The following is a 19,726-nucleotide window of genomic DNA, read 5'->3' as shown; positions in this document are numbered from 1 at the left end:
TGAATCCAAAGCACTATAATGAAGTGATACAAAATACAAATCCCGTAAAGCCATAAAAAGATAGTACATGAAATGTTTATTTTTGGAGATGGTTAATATAATTCATAAAAGCCTAAAAGACCAAGAAAATAAGAGTGAAAACTGTAAATAATCAGCATAAAGGATGAATTATCAGACTCAGATTCAATACATATTGTATAGAATATTTGATGCCAACAAATTAGAAAAAAAATGAANAGNACAACTTATCCAAGTAGTCACTAAATGAAAGAAAAAAAGGTCTGAATTGTCTTGTATCTGTCNGGATAANTGAAATCATAAGTAGAAACATCTATACAAATGAAATCTCAAGCTCAGTTAATTTCACTGGTGAGTTCTTTCAAACATTTCAGAAACAAGCAATTTTATGCACACTTGGGAAATAGAGAAAACATTTTCCAAGTGGTTTTGAAGTCTAAAGGAAAACTGCTGATGTTGTGTCTTCTCTCGGGGCCATTTTACTTCTGTTTGTTTGCCATGTACACCTTCAATGTGATGGTTTGTTTTCTCTTATTATATTTCAGTTTGCTATGTTTTGTTGCTATCCCTTAGAAGTCTGTTTGCTTTTTAATGAGAGTCGGGTCATCCAAAGAAGAGAAAACAAGCTCCATCTCTCAAATACACTAATCTAAAACAATAATACCAAAAATTGTGAAATTGTATCCATTAATACATAAAATAGAAAATATGTATGACCAACTAGATTTGTTTCAGCAATGTAAGGTAAAATCTTCCTGTATCATCTCTAACAGAAAATGTTATATTTTAAAAGTTAAACTTAATAAAATTTTGATATTTCTCCTTCTGCCAAGCCGTCAAGAAGAAAGTAAAAATGTTGTTATAAATTAGATTCTGTGATCATCATGGCAACTACGTGTTTCAAAAATCCATAAGCATAGTTTAAAGCATACTTCTTTAAAGACTTGGTACTACTCTCTTGCTTTCTCCTCCAACTCCCAGGTCATTCATTCTATCTTTTGTGACATCATGAGTTCCTCAGTCTTTTGATTTCTAGATGTCACCTCAAATATCAAATGGAATGTCTGAAAATGCTGAAAATTTTCTATCCTTCCAAGGTTCAAAAGTGGTCATTAATTTAGGGGTAATTCCAAGGAGCTGAAGGGGTCTGCAACCCTATAGGTGGAACAACAATATGAACTAACCAGCACCCNCAGAGTTTGTGTCTCTAGCTGCATATGTAGCAGAAGATGGCCTAGTCAGCCATCATTGGGAAGAGAGGCCCCTTGGTCTTGCAAACTTTATATGCCCCAGTACAGAGGAACACCAGGGCCAAGAAGTGGGAGTGGGTGGGTAGGGGAGTGGGGGAGGAGGGTATAGGGAACTTTGGGGATAGCATTTCAAATGTAAATGAAGTAAATACCTAATAAAAATTGGAAAAAATTTAGGGGTAATTCTTGAGTTATAAGTTACAAACATGAAATGCTAATGATAACATTATTTTCCCCATCTAAATAAATATTGCTTCATACTACTTTTGATGATTTTCTGTACTGTGCAAGTAAAATACCCAGGACACTACAAGAGGTATAAAATATCTGACCAAATGAACCTATTTAACGCATATATCATGTCTGAATATAATGATTCATTTTCTGGAATTAGCATCATAGAAGCATTGGCTATAAGTTAGAAGATACCAGAATATTAAAACTCAGTGTTATATATAAACTAATTTTAGAGATATATGAGGATGCCATTGTGCATATTCTAATGTTGTTAGCTAAAAGTGGCTCTTCACTGCTGGTTGCCTAGGTGAGGTCCCTTAGCAATTCAAATAAAAGATTTAAGTTCTACTTGGCTAATGATAAAAAAGCTTAATGTAACAAATTACAAATGTAAACCTGTAAAACTTTTCTAATCAATTTTCTTTAAATAGTTGTAGTAAGTATTGTGTGGCAACAAAACATGGAATTTTAAATAAGGACATAATTCCAAAAAAAAAAAAAGATTGTATATTTCAACTCAATACTATTACTTCCACTTTTAGTTCAGTTCTGTGGAGCAAGCAAAAATCATGTTGAATCATTTTCCTTTGAAATACGTTGCAAATAAATAGCAATACAAAGATGAAAAAATAGAAGAAAGGAGGATGAAAGACACAGAAGTGGGACACCAAAAGCTAACTAGGATGTGGACTATCTAGTCATGTGGTCTTATTCTTAACCAATATTACTTGCACATCTGGCTGAAAGATTCAACAAGGTGTGTTTTCCACATCCAGCAATTACATGAATCTATCTACTAGTACTTTGAGAAAGAATCCTTAAATGACTTATATTTGGATAATCACATGGCAAGAAAATGGTGTACCTTTAAAAACCTCATATACTAAGTATATATAGTAATGATTTTCATACATATATAACATATATAATAAAATAAACATAAACATACTTCCAATTTTGTTTCTATCTTTATATTTCTTCATTGTCCTTTAGTGCTCAATTAAGTTCTTCATTAATCCCAAGCCAACTCCTCCACAGCCCTACATGTCCTCCCTGTGTCACCTTTAAAGTTTTAGGCATTATCAAGAATGAAGCTTATATAGTTCAGTCATGGTCATTTCCTCCACAACTAACACTTTGGTTTAGGAAATCCTGTGCATCTTCCTAGACTTCCTCTGTACTGTCTCCATTGGGATGTACTTCTCTAAAATCATTGAAACCTTAGAGTGTCCTTGACTTCTATCTCATTAACTTACCATGGGGTTTCTCCTCTTGAATCTTTCACAAACAAGTTTAGATCAAATGTCAAGAACTGAAGGGAGCTGGAAGCACACCCACAGATTTAAACAACTTGGCTATTATATGCTAATGACAACAGAATGGAACTCCTTTGCCAAGGACAAGTATATGGGGTTTGAAAAGACTTTGTAATCTACCTGTCTTAAGGCCCTGGATCAGCATATCTTGAGGATCAAGAAATTTCAACCTAAGAGTTGATGCAGTTTTAGTCCACTGCCATTTTCATATATCTGGAGTTAAGCATATCTTGAAATCATGGGCTTCACAGCCCATCAGGTCCAATATGATGGCCACCAAGTATTTGAAAATACAGTAAGGAAAATCTGGTAGGAAAGACAGGCCCCAATGATTCTCCATCATGAGGAAGTCCATGTATGTCCTTTATAACTGCTACTCTAACCTTGTGCAACAGAAGAAACTTTGCTTCTTATAACTAAAAGGAACCCTTTCATTATTTATTTCACCCAAATATAGCAATATATAGATTGTGGGAGTTTGCTCTGATTGGCCCAGCCACTAATGACCAGTGATTTTTTTTTTCTGTGCTCTGTATGCCAGTATTCCAATCCAATTGTGGTCATTTTTTGTGACACTATAGATATTATGATGTCATTGGTATCCACTGAACTCTGACAAAACCTTTGCCTAGAGATGTATCTTCTAGGGATTCAGTCATACTAGTGAATAGACCAAAATATAACAACAGAATATACAACAACATCTAATATACATGAGGATTGTTACATTTTGATGGTAGAGTTGAAATTCGTACAGCCACTTTGGAAAAATCAGGCAGTTCTTCATAAAAGTAAACACACACCTACCCAATTGAAATTCTCATCACTACTTTAGTCATTTATTTGGTAAAATAAATGTCTGTACATAAAATTGTGCAACAAAATTGTATAACATTTGAATTCACATTCCTAATAACCCAAGCTAGAAATGCTCATTTTTCAACAATAGTAAAGTGGGTAAACAACTTATATTGATGGACTACTAATAGACAATAATGAACAATCAATGACAATCAGAATAAATTATTTATATATGCAACAAAACCAAACAAACACATAAGAATAGGCACTCTGCTGAGTGAGGAACCATACACAGGAGCATTACCATGTGTGAGCATGTACACTCAGCTCTAGAAGGGATAGAAAACTTTTCATAGATTCATATTATTTATATGTGGTAAGTATCTTGTCGGCATGATGCATGTGAACCACTTTTGTGCCTGATGTCCACAGAGTGCAGAAAAAAAAACTGTATCAAATACCCTGGAAGTGGACATTTGGGTAGCTGTGGACCACCATGTAGGTGCTAGCAACTGATCATGGAATAAACAGTGTGTGCTTAACTGCTGAGCAATGTCTCCATCCCAAAGAGGCAGTATTCCATTTAATCCAAGAGATACTAGGGTTCTATCTGGTTAGGCAAGTAATTGTTTTTCTTTTTCTTTTCTTTTTTTTTTATTAGATATTTTCTTCATTTACATTTTAAATGCTGTCCCGAAAGTCCCCTATACCTTCCCCCTGCTCTGCTCCCCAACCCACCCACTCCTACTTCCTGGCCCTGCAATTCCCCTGTACTAGGACATATGGACTTCACAAGACCAAGGGCATCTCTTCCCAATGATGGCTGACTAGTCCCTCTTCTGCTACATATGCAACTAGAGACATAGCTCTGGGGGTTACTGGTTAGTTCATATTGTTGTTCCACCTATAGCATTGCAGAACCCTTCAGCTCCTTGGGTACTTTCTCTAGTTCCTTCATTGGGGGCCCTGTGTTCCATCCAATAGATGACTGTGAGCATCCACATCTGTATTTGCCATGCACAGGCATAGCCTCACAAGAGAGAGCTATATCAGGGTCCTGTCAGCAAAATCTTTCTGGCATCTGCAATAGTGTCTGCCTTTGGTGGTTGTATATGGGATGGATCCCCGGTTGGGGTAGTCTCTGGATGGTCATTCCTTCTGTCTCAGCTCCGAACTTTGTCTTTGTAATTCCTTCCATGCAGTTAAAATGTACCCATTTTAAAATTTGCAAATTTGATCCACATAAAGAAATATTTGAATGCAACAATCAAGTTGTTTGTGTTTTAGTCTTAAGAGTAGAAACAAGAGTAATATAACATTGAGAGCTATTCAAGCTGTGTGAATGCACACATGTAGTTTCATTAATTTATTATACTTTGTGTTTGATAAAATCTAAAAAAAAATTCCTAAAATGGATGAATAAAAAGATGGAGCCCATTAGTGGTCATTCACATTATCTTTGTGCGAAAATTCCCCTTAGTACGTTAAATAGCCCCTAATAATCAATTAGAAACCCACATGACATAGTGCTAAGTTGGTCTGAGTTTACTATGGAGCTTGTTAAATGAATGCATGCACGTGTATACACACACACACAGAGAGAGAGAGAGAGAGAGAGAGAGAGAGAGAGAGAGAGAGAGAGAAATGTTAAATTACTTAGTTTAACTTAAAGTGGTACTCTTAAGCCAGGCTTTTTGGTATATGCCTTTAATTCCAACACTCAAGGGGCAGAATCAAATGATTTCTGTAAGCTGAATGCCCGAGTGAGATTCAGTAGTGTTTTAGCTGCATAGTGAGACTCTGTCTCAAAAATTAAAATAAAAATGTGGTTAGCTTCAGGTCTTAGGATTTTAGGTTATTATTACCCCATCTGTATTTTTCTGCTTGCCACAAATATATAATTATGACTATGCCAATTTTTTTGTAATCATAGAAATTAAACCCACAAAAATTTGGATATCATCTCCACTGTGTTGGTACATAGGTTGAGAAATTCATCAGACTTTACCATATACAACTTCTAGGAAAAGCAATGCTGCTGATGATACAGGGAGAGAAAAAGAAGCTTTTGTCAACTTATGAATGCCCAGAGTAGCTTTTTCACCTTAAACATAAAAACAGCACCACTGCGCAGGAGATCTGCTTATTATATATTAAGCACACTCTCTGCAGAAGCAGAATAACTCGTCAGGAGTTTCCTGCCAAATTCACAACTAAACTGCTATGTAAATTAACTGCATCTAAATTAAAATTACTGAGATGATACAGCAACAGACTCAGAAGTACTTACCTTTGGTTTTGGTGGTATTGGTTAAAAAAAAATTGTGATGCTTTAACGTAAATAACATCGCATGCATCACCCTTTATTTAGTTTCCTGTTTGCTTGTGGGTTTATAACATAGGGAAAGAAAGGCATGGTAAGTGAAAATAAAATAGCTAAAGGAGAAGGCAATTCCATGCTTAAATGTTGCATGTAAGGACAGCTGCTTAGCTTTCACAAAACTAAATTTAAAACAGCAACTTGATGTAATTGTAAGTAGAATCTATAGGTCCTACAAACTCAACATAACAAGGAGAGGCACATTTTACATCATGTAGGTTATTTTATACTGTGATGGTGGAACACACCTGTAGCCTTAGCATTTTGGGTGTGCTATAGCAAGGTCATGAGTTGGAGACCAGCCTTGGCCATACAGAGTGCTGGAGGGCATCCAGACTTACATCATGAGAGCCTGTCTCATATAGGTAAATAGGTAAATAAAGTTGATATATTTGGGAGGCATGTCAAGGACAAGACAGAGACTGGGATAACAGAGTCACTCAAGAATCAATGGAGGTGACCTTAGCTATGACGCACTGCACTGGGGATATGAATTCGGAATAGCTCACCTCTTATAACCAGGCAGGAACCTCAGTGCATCTATAGGGACACCAATGCACCCACAGAATTTTAGATCCAAAATGTATCCTTTGTACAAGAAATGAAGGGACAGGGGATGGAGCAGAGACTGAGGGAATGTCCAACCAATAACCAGCACAACTTGAGACCCAACCCATGGACAAGTACCAATCCCTGACACTATTAATGATACTCTGTTATGCTTGCAGACAGTAGTCTAGCCAAACAGTGGATGGAGCTTGGGGGCTCTTAAGGAAGAATAGGAGGAAGGATTGTACATCCCAAAGGGAATAGAAACTCTATAGGAAGACCAACAGAGTTAACTAACCTGGAACCGTGGGGCTCACAGATACTGAACCACCCACCAAAGAACATACACAGGCTGGACCTATTTCCTTCACACACATATGTAGCATATGTGCAGCTCGGTCTTCATATGGGTCCTGAAAAATAGGAGCAAGGGCTGTTCTAAAAGCTGTTGCCTGTACATGGGATGTGTTCTTCTAGCTGGGCTGCCTTGTCTGGCTTCAGTGAGAAAGCAAGTGCCTAGCCTAGCAAAAACTTTAAGTGTCAGGGTAGGGGCACACCCAAGGGGAGCACATATCCTCAGAGGATAGGGGATGGGAAATGGGGGATGGGGGAATGACTTGGGAGGGAGGAACTGGGAGGGTGCAGTAAGTGCAATGCAAAGTGAGTAAGTAAAAAATGAAGTAAAAATTTTAAAAGGACATACATGGTATGGACTCACTAATAAGTGGATATTAGCCAAAGAAAAGAAAAGAAAAGAAAAAGAAAAAAACATACAGAATATACAAGATACAGTCCACAGAATTCAAAAGGCTCAACAAGCTGAAGTGCCCAAGGTAGGATGCCTCAGTCCCACCTGGGAGTGAGACTAAAGCAATCACAAGTGGGGAGAGAGGGAGAGACCTGGGAGGGAAAGTGCACTTTGATGGGGGGAGAAGGGGGGGTGAGAGGAGAACCTGATTGCATGAGGGAAGAGGACTGAAGCCCTGAGGGCCAGCAGAAAGAATATAAAGAGGCAACCTCAGGAAATAGGAGGTTGGGGGGACCCCCCAGAATACACAGAGACCTGGGAGCTGAGAGACTCTCAGCACTCAAAGGGAGGGACCTTAGATGAAAGGTCTGACAGTAGGGAGAAGGAACTTTTGGAGCCCACCTCCAGCATGAAGATAGAGGGCATCAAGTGAGGGATGGGGTTGCCATCCCACAGTCACACCTATGACCTATAATTGTTTCTGTCCGAAAGAATTACAGGAATGGAAATGGAGAGAAGTCTGAGGAAAAGAAGGTCCAGCAACAGGCCCAAAGTGGGATCTAGCTCAAGGAGAGGTTCCAAGGCCTGACACCATCACTACGGAGGCAATGGAGAGCTCACAAAAAGGAACCTAGCATGACTGCACTGCACTCCAGAAGACCCAACAAGCAGCTGAAAGAGACTGACACAGATATTTGCACCCAACCAATGGACAGAAGCAGCTGATAGGTGCATTTCTGGATTAATATTTTTGGGATGGTTGCATAGCCCCATCCCTCAACTGGGGGCCATGCCTAACCACTGGATATGGTCTTTGCAGGTTCTATCTCCCCTTTGTTGGGTATATCACCTAATGTCATCCCTATTGGTCCTGAAATGGGGAATCGGGTGTAGCGACTAGAAAGTCCCAGATGCCAAAAAGAGTTTCCCAGGACACTTCTCTTCTAATGAAAAAATTGCTATCCAAGCAAATAATTGAATGCAACTTCGAGTTTTCACTGTCATCAAGTTCTTTAAAGATAAAGTCCTCAGTGCACAGGAGAGTATTTTAGTCTTATGGTACTTTGCTTTTGTAAGTGAATGTGATTAAAAGCAGTTTAAGTTGACAAGTCTAAACACATTAATTGTTGCAATTGAATGACTTCCTGAGATAACACGTGAAAATTACTACAGAAATGCACAACTCCTAATGACTGTATCCTAGGAACCCGGAAAACAGATAGTTTCCAATAGAAACACATATTTCTTTTATTGACAAAGATGAATTGTTGTACTATGACTCTCTTTCTAATTTCCTGGCTTGTGGAGATCAATCAATACTCCTTAGACAGTGCCCATTTTATGCTCTGACAAGTGTTATTTTTTGGAGGCCATTCTTGAAGCTTTTTTTATTAATGAAAAGCAGTCTTGGAGCATCTTCAGCTACTTTCACTGTTTTCTGGCCGTGCTCCGTCTGGTTCTGCTGTTACAAACAGCTGAAATTAGTACATTGTGATATTATGCAAATGTACTCTGACAGATTGAGCTAAGAATAGTGTGCATTGGCTATTTTACTTTGTCATATAAATAATTTGGCATTTTAAATGAAAGAATTTTATAGACATCAAAATATGTGTTTGTAGTAGCAATGTCTTTTCTTATGGATTTGAGATAAATACTGGTCTGAGGAATCACCTTGACACTCTGGAGTTTGAAATGATGACTTGAGAAAGCAGACCTGACTCTTTCTCATAATGTCCTTTGGCTATTCACTACTGCCAGAGAGGTTCTCAATGTTGTTCCCTACAATTCTACAATTAACTAAATCGTGCCACACTGCAAAATGTGGTTAGGTCCCAATCTATGATTTCTTAACAATTTGGACAAAGACATTTGTACCATATAAAAAGTTTGCTCATGAAAAAATGTGATATAGTCAATATACTAATATGTATAATCCAGAGCCTTATATTTGCATGTAACAACGATTAATGAAACAGAAATGATGAATTTGAAAGACAGCAAGGAAGGGTATCTGGAGGGTTGGTTAGAGCATGGTTCTCAACCTAAATGATTCTGAGAACCTTTAACACAGTCCCTCGTGTTGTGATGATCCTTTAGTTTTAAAGCTACTTTTGTTGTTGCTTCATAACTAATTGTTACTTTCTCTGTAAGTGCATGCTACTGTTGTGAATTATAATGTAAATATTTTTGGAGACAGAAGTTTGCCAAAGGGTTTGTGACTCACAGGTTGAGGACAGAAGGACAAAAAGAAAAGGGGAAATGATAATATATTATAATCTCAGAAATAAAGGAAAAAATAGAAAAATAAATATTTTCTCTAGAAGTTGTCTTTATCACAATAGATTAATGTAGAAGAAAATGTCCAGAAAGGGTGTATATGTGAATAATTTTGTTAGGTTCTCAGTTAGGATGGGATCTGTTACTTATGTTTTTGCTCAAGCAAGTAACTTTGTGTTACAAGTTTTTAGAATTTTAAGTAAAACAAACAAAACAAATTAAAAAAAAAAAAAAAAAAAAGGATCTGCCCTGGGCTGGGGCGGACAGCCTGCGGGATGGAGGCGACTTTGGAGCAGCATTTGGAGGACACAATGAAGAATCCATCCATTGTTGGAGTCCTATGCACAGATTCACAAGGACTTAATCTGGGCTGCCATGGCACCCTGTCCGATGAGCATGCTGGAGTGATATCTGTTCTAGCCCAGCAGGCAGCTAAGCTAACCTCTGACCCCACCGACATCCCTGTGGTTTGTTTAGAATCAGATAATGGGAACATTATGATCCAGAAACACGATGGCATCACAGTGGCTGTGCACAAAATGGCCTCTTGACATCTGATGCCCGCTCTCTCTCCAGTGACCTCTCACCGGGATTCAGTCATGCCTGTCTCAGTTCACTTATAAAACTATTAAAGTTCCAGAAACGGACCATTCACTTAATGTCTAATGTGGACTCCCTTATTTATATAACAGCCAGTTATCAAGACATCAGTTAGAGAGGAGCATGATGGCCTTGTTTGGGCTTTTGTCACTCTGTTCTTGGTGACAGTCACTGTAGTCCAGGATCACAGCCCATCGTGGACTAGAACTATGTAGCGCAGGCTGACTTCAAATTATGGTTTTCCTGCTTCAAACTCCTACATCCTGGGATTATAGCATTTGTCACTAAGGTCTAGGTCACTTTGTATATAGAACTTCATTGTGGTCAATAAACCTTCTGAGGAAAAAAAAAAAGGTCTGCTTCATAGAGCTCCTTTCTTAACTAGAAACATAGTGACACAGTCAGTGGGATTCTCTGAAAACTGATGCTGGAGGAAATTATTTATGTGACTGGGTATGGGCATTCTTCATTCTGAAAGACTTGCCTTTAGTATTTCTCTATTAGTTTTTGCTCTCTGATATGAAGGAAGTTATTTAACCTTTCAAGCTTCTGTTGTCTTTTGTGTCAATGTGAATGATTAAAAAAATTATAATCAAGCAGTACAGAGCTTGGTATAGTAGCTATTCTCCATGACACAAGGGGCTGTTTGGCAAACACTTTGAACAAAAATCAGTTTCTGCTAATGATAACATTAAGGTGCAATTATATTTCACTCATAATAGTTTTTCAACACATGTGAGGTTTGTATTTCGTTTTAAACATCTGAAAGTTACAACTTTTCAGGAAGAATGAAACTTATTTGTTATATTTTTTCTCAGATTATAGTATACATGATCTCTTAGATATTGTATTCCAATAAGATGGTAATCTTGATGCCTAATTCCAGGTTTTACTTTCATGGCTTTACTTTCATGTTTAGGACACTGAAAAGAGGATGTTCTCTACATTTAGAAAATGTGGGATGCAAGCAACACTTAAATACTGCCTGGTCCACTGCTCTCTTTGTATATATTCAGTAGCTCATCTTCAGAATAATCAAACTTGTCTTAGGATATAAAACAAGGTACAGAAAATTTTGAGCACATTTTATATTTTGTTCCCTTCCTTTACATAAATACCCAAAGTGCATAAATTATCATTTAGTAATCCAATAGCCCAATATTTGTGATACTATTTTCTCAGAGGACAAACAACAGTCCACTGAGCTCGTTTTCACACATGAACAATTGCACAAGGAGAATGACCTAGAGATCTTGAAAGGTCAGAGTTTTCAACGCTCTACTCGCATGATATTAAGAGAGGTACATTAAAGTATTGTTCTCACGTGATGGCACCTATGTTTAGTCCCAACATTTGGAGGCAGTGGTAGGAGGATAGCGACACATTTGAAGTCAGCCTAGTGTATCCGAAGAGTTCCAGGGAAGCTAGGGCTACATAGCCATACTTCCTCAAATCACAATAAACAAAGAAGCAAGAATAGGCTGGGACAATTTATATGTTCAATTATTTGGTTAGTTATTTATTAGAAATATGTAAACTACAAAATGTAGTTTTCCAAAAGGCTAATGTACTATTGGTTTTCATTACTCAAAATTAAACTGCAAAGGAAAAGAGATAATAGAACAGCCTCGTTTTGCTGTGTACCAATCAGATCATCATTGTGTACTGAGTTCCATTCTCTATTTTCATATAGTATATTTTGAAAGTAAGATTGGCAAATAAGTGCATTATAGAGATGATATATGTTCTGAGAGGGATATGAAAAGGAAGAGCTGCTGAAGGTCCTGAGAATGTTTCATCTAAAGCTGAAAGGCCAAGGAAGAATGGGGCAATCAACTTGAATTGTTCAGTGACTTATGGCAAGAGAAGTCTTGATCCACTCAATAGACTGAAGTGTGACTACAAGAAGAGTTGATGTTTTTGTGGATGATAAGTTTTGTCCTACTAAGAAACATCTAAGTAGCTGACCTCTCTGAAACTGATATGGACAATCAGAGGGAAAAGCAACAATCTTATTATTAGTGGTACACAAGTGTCTTAGAAATGTTAATAAAGGGAATATGATCATCAGGAGGATTTAAAGTAGAGTAGTTTCTTCTAAGCCAAATGTCTAAATGTGGCAAATAAGGACTAACTGTGTACATTGAAATAATAATTAATTTTTGTCTATTACCCTGTGGTAAATGATTCAACATGTTCATTTTGCTCTTCCTTTACATGTTTTGGACAATTCTTTTGTTTATTATTCTATGGTGTTCTGAGTACTACAAAACTTTTACAGTTGTAATACTCTACCAAAATAAATTATTCACATTGTTGGTGATGAAAGATAACCATGATATATTCTCTCATTCTGTGCACATGTCTTTGCAATGCTACTTTGTGCCAACTTCCATCACTGAGTGGATGACTTAAATATGAGGTACTATAGATTTTCCTTAACCAATAGAACATGACATAATTGGCACTGTATGGTTTATTTATGCTTTAAGAGGTTTTACAGCCTCGGATTATTACTTGCTTGGATCTGTAGAATTTTGTGAACAAGAGAGGCCTAACATCTTTGGCAATGAGATAATACATGGAAAAAGGACCATATAAAGAGAAAGAGAGGGCTAACTATTCAGACCATGGAAACCTTCACACCATGGCTTCTCAGTGGGTAGAAAGGTCATCTGAGACCAGCAAGGCCACAGTCAACCCACCAAAAAAATGTAAAATGCATTAGGAGATCTAAGTAGCATCATGTGAAATACAGATAAGTCACTGTCCAGACTGCCAACCTACAAATTTATGCATAAGGAAATGGTTGTTCTATATGAAATTTTCTTCTGCAATAATGTAGCCTGACATATACTTTGACCTAGAAAATTTTGCTTTTTAAAATGAAATGAATCCTGTGAGATGCACATGCATATGTGTATTAGAGTATTTCTAACAAGAATAAAATATGTGTGTACTAAGGATGACTTAAAAAGCCATAGAGAGACAATTATGTTTACTTAAAACTACATATATAATATTCATAAGTATATATGTATACATATATAAGCAATTTAAATAAAGTTAAGCTAGTTGGGGTGATAATGCTCCCCCATGAGTCATAACTATCTAAATAAAGCCTCAGTGTCAGAGAAGATAATATTTCCTTAAAATTGTTCATTAGGTGAGTCTAAGAAAAAATATAGGCTATTGCCATTATCTGTGGTTGCCTCCAAGAACTTGGGGGTAAGACATTATTCCTGAAAACATCGTACTTCAGAAACAAGATTCAAAAGATTCAAACTAGATCTAACTGTTCAGAATCCTCCCTGAGGACTACCTCTGAGCATCTGAAGAAGCTATGTGAGCTGCCAAGGGAGAAAAGCAATTAAGATTCCTACACAGCTATAAAGCCTAGAAACCATAACAATGACCAGCAAGGCAAAATATACCCAATGATGCATTAGCACCATTAACATCTTGAACGTATTGTACCATTGCCCATCTAATTGTACTTAAATCCTACTCACTAGGAGGGTACTGTAAGTGGAGCCAATTCCCTGTGACTGGTGAGGCCTTGGACCCTAAAGAAGTACCAGCTCTCTAGAAGTACAGCTAGTCTCCTACTCCAGAATTCCCAAGTGCATTCTATGTGCATATTCTTATAGCCACAGATAAGAGAAAATCTTATTCCTTAGCAAGGAAGTTTCTTTTTGTAGCAGACAGAGACTATCACAATACAGAGAACCATGTACTGTGATAGATTCATCTCCATGTGACAGATCTTTAACACAAGCCCTAAGGTTGAGGGAACATCATGGGAGAGGGGCCAAAAGACTTGTATAAGACCTGTGCAGTACCTCTGAAAGTTTAAAAATATGGCTGCCTAAACAAGATCTGTACAATGGCATTACCATTTACCATCCAAACATGGATGAAGGGAATCTCACAACAGCCCTACTCTTAGATGAAGAACTATAGAAAATTAAGAGCTGCTAAGAAAGGGATAATCCATCCTCTCCAGGGAAAAACTTCTGATAGGTTATCCAATCCCAAATGATCTGCCCTACACACAACACTAAATGGACTCAGTATGCAGAACCCAGAGGCAACATGGGTACCAAACCCCTAGAGGTTACATATGTCTCCTGGAAAATACACCTTACTGGACTTGAGAACTTGTTGGTCACTAGAACCACAGACCATCACCAAGGCAAGAAGATCAGAGTGGAAACAGAAGTCAAGAGAAAAATAGCCATCCAATAAAGATAAATTCAGAAATAAGCCCTTGAATCTATAATTACCCCAAACTCAGATGCCTAGAAGCCAGAACAAGAACATGATTAATAACAGTCGTGGCAAAATATATAAAGAAATCAAGAAACTAGACATCAACAAACTAAATAAGCCAATTGAAAAATGGGGTACAGACCTAAATAGGGGAATCTAAAATGGCTAAGAAGCACTCAAAGAAGTGTTTAAAATCCTTAGTCATAAGGAAAAGGAAAATCATAACAACTTTGAGATCCCATCTTATACCTGTCAGAATGGCCAAGATCAAAAAGACAAGTGACAGCTCATGAAAGTGAGGATATGGAGCAAGGGGAACACTTCTCTATTTCTGGTGGGTGGGGAAACTTGTACAATTACTTTAGAAATCAAAATAGCATTTTTTCAGAAAATTGGGATTCAACCTACTTCAAGACCCAGCTATACCACTACTGGGCACATAACCAAAGGATATTACATCTTACCACAATAACACTTGCTCAGCTATGTTCAGAGCAGCTTTATTCACAATAGCCAGACACTGGAAACAACTTATATGTTCCTCAACCAAGGGATGGATAAAGAAAATGTGATACATTTACACAATAGAGTATTGCTCAGTCCTTAAAATAACATTATGAAATTTTCAGGTATGTGGATGGAACTAGAGAAATAATCATTCTGAGAGAGGTAACATAGACCCAAGAAAGACAAAAATGGTACACACTCAATTATAGGTGCATATTAGCTGTATATTAATGGATAATCATGTTATAATCCACAGACCCAATGAGGCTAAATAACAAGGAAGTCTCAAGGAGGGATGTATGATTCTCCCTGGGAAGGGGAACTAGAATAGATATTGAGGGGTAGGTAGGGACAGGGACAGGAGGGATCAGGCAAGATGAGGATGAAAGGAGAAATTTTTGGTTGATATGACTGAAACTGGGGTTGGAGGTTGGTGGCAGCATTTCCAAGTCGAGATAGAAACCTAGTGCAATTGAAATTCCTAGGATGTATGAGGGTGATGTATGGGGATAGGGAGCCTGAATGGCCCATCTCCTGTAACCAGAAATGTCTTCAATTGGCAGAATTGGGACACCAACCAAGCCGCAAAAACTATCAAACTACAATTTGTCCTGTCTCCAAAATGTGCTGCTGTAAAGGGGGTTCAGAAATTGTGGGAGTGGCCAACCAATGACTGCTCAGTGCTTAGATCTACACTACAAAAGGGAGCTCACACCTGACACTGCTTGGGCGACCAGACCCCAGAGACCTAGAATAGAACCAAAGGGGCCCTCAGGTAGTATCACGTCCAATTTTCTGAGAAACCATCAAACTGATTTCCAGAATGGGAGCCTTCCTGGGTTTAACATAAGTGTTCTGCATGTATGTTATAATTATGTGGCTTGGTCTTCTTATGGGACTCCTAACAGTGGAAGCAGGAGTCTGCCTCTATCCCTTTTACTTGCTTTTGGGAACCTTTTCTCCTACTAGGTTCACTTGCCCAGCCTTAATATGAAGGTTTGTGCCTAACCTTATTGAAACTTGATGTGCCATGTTTGGTTGATATTCCTGGGAGGCCTGCTTCTTTCTGAAGGGAAATGGAGGAGGAGTGGATCTGGGGAGAGAGGAGATAGGGGAGGGGCTGGGAGGAGAGGAGGGAGGGGAAACTGCAGTCAGGATGCAATATATGAGAGAAGAAATAAAAAAAATATTTCCTAAGTATGTATATCTCTTTAGATGTTAATTGAAATATAAAAATAAAAACAAACATAACCTCTAACTGCTCCCTCTGTATCCATTTTTCTCCTCTCTGAAATGCAATCTGTATGGTATCACCAGGTTAATGCAATTACAACACATTTTTATTCAGGTCACTTCTCTGCTCACTGACAGCCAATAATTCCACTATGTAGCAACGGTTTCCAAAGTGAGATAGGCTCTATTTATATATTTGAGTTCAGAAAATAAGCAAGAAAATCCAGTTCTATCAAGAGTGAATATGTGGGTATAGGCTTTAGGTCTATCTTGTGTTTGTAGAACCACAATAGCAGAAGAGAATAGAAATAAGTTCTCCTGAGGAAGGAGTGGGAGTTTACCACACTGAGAGGTTTACTATAGTAGCCTTTATCCATTCACTTAACAGTGGCTACACTCATTTTAGTGTTTGTGAGCCCAGTCGACTGTTTTTATGTTTAAGCTATAGTTTGAAATAAAGTTTCAACAAGTTGAAAAGTGACTTAAAATGCGCAGTTGAAGACTCTGTCTTGATTCTAGTACAAATGACAGAAGCCCAAATTAATGATAATGAAATGAAAGCTATGCCATATTTCCTGCCTTTTACTGCTGTTCTAGCTTAGTAATCTATATTATAAAATAAAAAACAGTGACTGCCTAACAGAGCTAACAAAGAGAAAGCCAAAAAAGAAGAAGAAAATTTACTCCATAGCTCTAATTCTTAAAAATCAACTATTAGGATCCATCCCATCTACAGACACCAAACCCAGATGGTATTGCTGATGCCAAGAAGAGCTTGGGACAGGAGCCTGATATAACTGTCTCCTGAGAGGCTCTGCCAGTGCCTGACAAATAAAGAGGTGGATACTCACAGCCAACCATCAGACTGAGCCCAGGGACCTTAATGGAAGAACAAGTGGAAGGACTGAGGGAACTGAAGGAGGATTGTTATCCCATAGGAAGAACAATATCAACTAGCCAGACCACACAGAGCACCCAGGGATTAAACCACCAATTAAGTATACATGAAGGGACCCATGGCTTCTGCTACATATATAGCAGAGGATGGTCTTGCTGGCATTAATGGGCTGGGAAGCCCTTGGTTCTGTGAAGACTCAATGCCCCAGTGTAGGGGAATTCTAGGGCAGTGAGGCAGGAGTGGGTGGGTAGGTGGGAGAGCACACTCATAGAAGCAGGGGGACAGGGGCTGGGATGGGGGCTTAACTGGGAAGGGGAATAACATTTGAAAAGTAAATAAATAAAATGACCAATAGAATAAAAAATATATACTTGGATAATTCATTCAAGTTCATTTCACAATGATAGAAAGATTTGAGGTCTCTCTCTCTCTCTTTTAATTAGATATTTTCTTTATTTACATTTCAAATGTTATCCCCTTTCCTGGTTTTCCATTCCAAACCCCCCTATTCCCTTACCCCTCCCCCTGCTCACCAACCCACCCTCTCCTGCTTACTGGCCCTGGAATTCACCTGTACTGGGGCATAGAACCTTCACAGGACTAAGGTCCTCACCTCCCACTGATGACCAACTAGGCCACCCTCTGCTACATATGCAACTAGAGACAAGAGTCCTTCTGTGTGTTTTCTTTGATTGGGGGTTTAGTCCCAGGGAGCTCTGGGGGTAGTGATTAGTTCATATTGTGGTTCCACCTAGGGGGTTGCAAACCCCTTCAGCTCCTTGGGTTTGGGGTCTCTCTTGATGTTTATTATGAAGTAACACGGTCCAAGTTATCACATATTATTTGGAAGATACTTGTTCATTTCTCACGATAAAATGTTTGAATAATATGGGGGAAGATATAATCAACTGAGAATTTCATTGGAGGATACAGACAAAAACATGTGGTGACCTGATAATACAAAGGATTCTTAAAATCACAGAGTGAAAAATATAGATGTAAGTTTACATAGTTTTATTTCATGTGTATTAAATTCTAGAAAAATATTATCCTTAATATGATGAAGAAAAAGCATTAGTAGTTTCCTGGTCTAGAATCAGAAACAGGTAGATATCAAAGAGCCTGGAGAAACCTTTGCAGGATGATGAAAATGTCCTATTTCTTGAGTGTGGTGTTTGCAGCATGGCTGTATGTATCTGTGAAAACTTGAGCACTAAATGGAGGGAGTTCATTATATGTACATCGTATCAAAATGATATTAGCTTAAAAGGCATTAAATTGAAGACAAGGAAAAGAAACTGGTCCTGGGATAAGAGGTAGAGGAAAAAAGTTCTATTTTTCTTTTGATTACAGGTCATATGGGGATGTGAATAGAAATAAACTAATCACAGAGTCTCAGAACCCAAAGAAGGAATTAGGAAGAAGAGTGGAAATTCGAGGAGGGCTTGTGAGGCACCAAAGAAAGAATGGGCTACAACTTGTGAGATGAGGAAAGAAAGGTTGAGACTGGCACAGAGATAACAAACTATGAATTTCCATCCCCTTCGTATGTCAAACCTCTTGCTTAGCACATAGCTCACTTTTAGTATAGGACTGATATGCACAGAGTTTTTTTTCAATTCCCCAAGCATTTCTTGTCTTTGTATATTTTCCTCTAAAGTATCTAAAAGAGTATATATAGAGGAAGTTTCCTTTTTACTAATTCACTACTTTGCTTGCATTAAAAACCAACAAGCAAACATCAGGAAAAACCCAGGCATGTGGTAGTCCTGCCAGAAAAAAACAAACAAGGGCTGGAAGCAGAAATAACATCATCAGAGGTCTGCTCACCTTTTCCAGTTCTCTTCCTGGGCTTTATGCACTAGAGCCCTTTCTTACTCTTTCTGTCTTTCAGATTTTTTTACTTTATAATTTTGATCACTGCCTGTCTTTGCCTGATCTCTTTTGCCATCTCCCTCAGTCAAACAATTCAGTCACTTTGACAGTTTTGGACACCTAGCAAAAGCTGGAGATATACATCTCAATTTGTTGAAATGTCAACCATATCCCATAAAACTGCTTGTTCCATTGTCACAGAGTATAAATTCAGCAACTGTTTGACTCTGAGATGAAAAAATAACTTGTGCAAAATTGTGATGTCCATGCCATCTTCAAACAGCACTGGACATCAGTGCCATCACACGTAGTATTAAATTCCAGCAATTTGAACCATGATGGCAGGTCTGCATGTCATCTGTCTTAACATGATGTTTTAGGTCAATGTTTGGTTAGGTTGTTGTATTGTGTTAAATTAGTCATTAGCACAGTTAAAAGTAGTACTGGATATTATATACATTCATGAATTTTAATATATAAGGTTATGAAAAGCATTAACATCTACAAAACCAAAAGAACGTCTCTCAGATTTGAAGACGGACTCTCCTAGGAATTTTGGGGGAAGTGGAGAGGGTTGAAATCATAGATAAGCAAATAATCTGTCTATGATTGCCCTCAGTGACACCACTGATTATAGACTTTTCATTTACTTAAAACAATTGCTCTCCAAAAAAGAAAGAAAGAAAGAAAGAAAGAAAGAAAGAAAGAAAGAAAGAAAGAAAGAAAGAAAGAAAGAAAGAAAGAAAGAAAGAAAGAAAGAAG

At 37.9% G+C, this 19,726-nt stretch overlaps 1 protein-coding gene across 1 annotated transcript; it reads left to right on the top strand.

The window, feature by feature from the left end:
* Positions 1–9,831: 9,831 nt before the first annotated feature.
* Positions 9,832–10,532, top strand: LOC110314089 (ragulator complex protein LAMTOR5). Its single transcript, XM_021188561.1, has one exon. It carries the CDS (start codon positions 9,855–9,857, stop codon positions 10,128–10,130), a length of 276 nt encoding a protein of 91 aa, XP_021044220.1. The 5' UTR covers positions 9,832–9,854; the 3' UTR covers positions 10,131–10,532.
* The last annotated feature ends 9,194 nt before the right edge of the window (positions 10,533–19,726 follow it).

The sequence above is a fragment of the Mus pahari genome, chromosome X, assembly GCF_900095145.1.
Source record: "Mus pahari chromosome X, PAHARI_EIJ_v1.1, whole genome shotgun sequence".
Classification (NCBI taxonomy): domain Eukaryota; kingdom Metazoa; phylum Chordata; class Mammalia; order Rodentia; family Muridae; genus Mus; species Mus pahari.
Note: the sequence above shows the minus strand (reverse complement) of the source record. Positions and strands in the feature narration are given on the sequence as shown.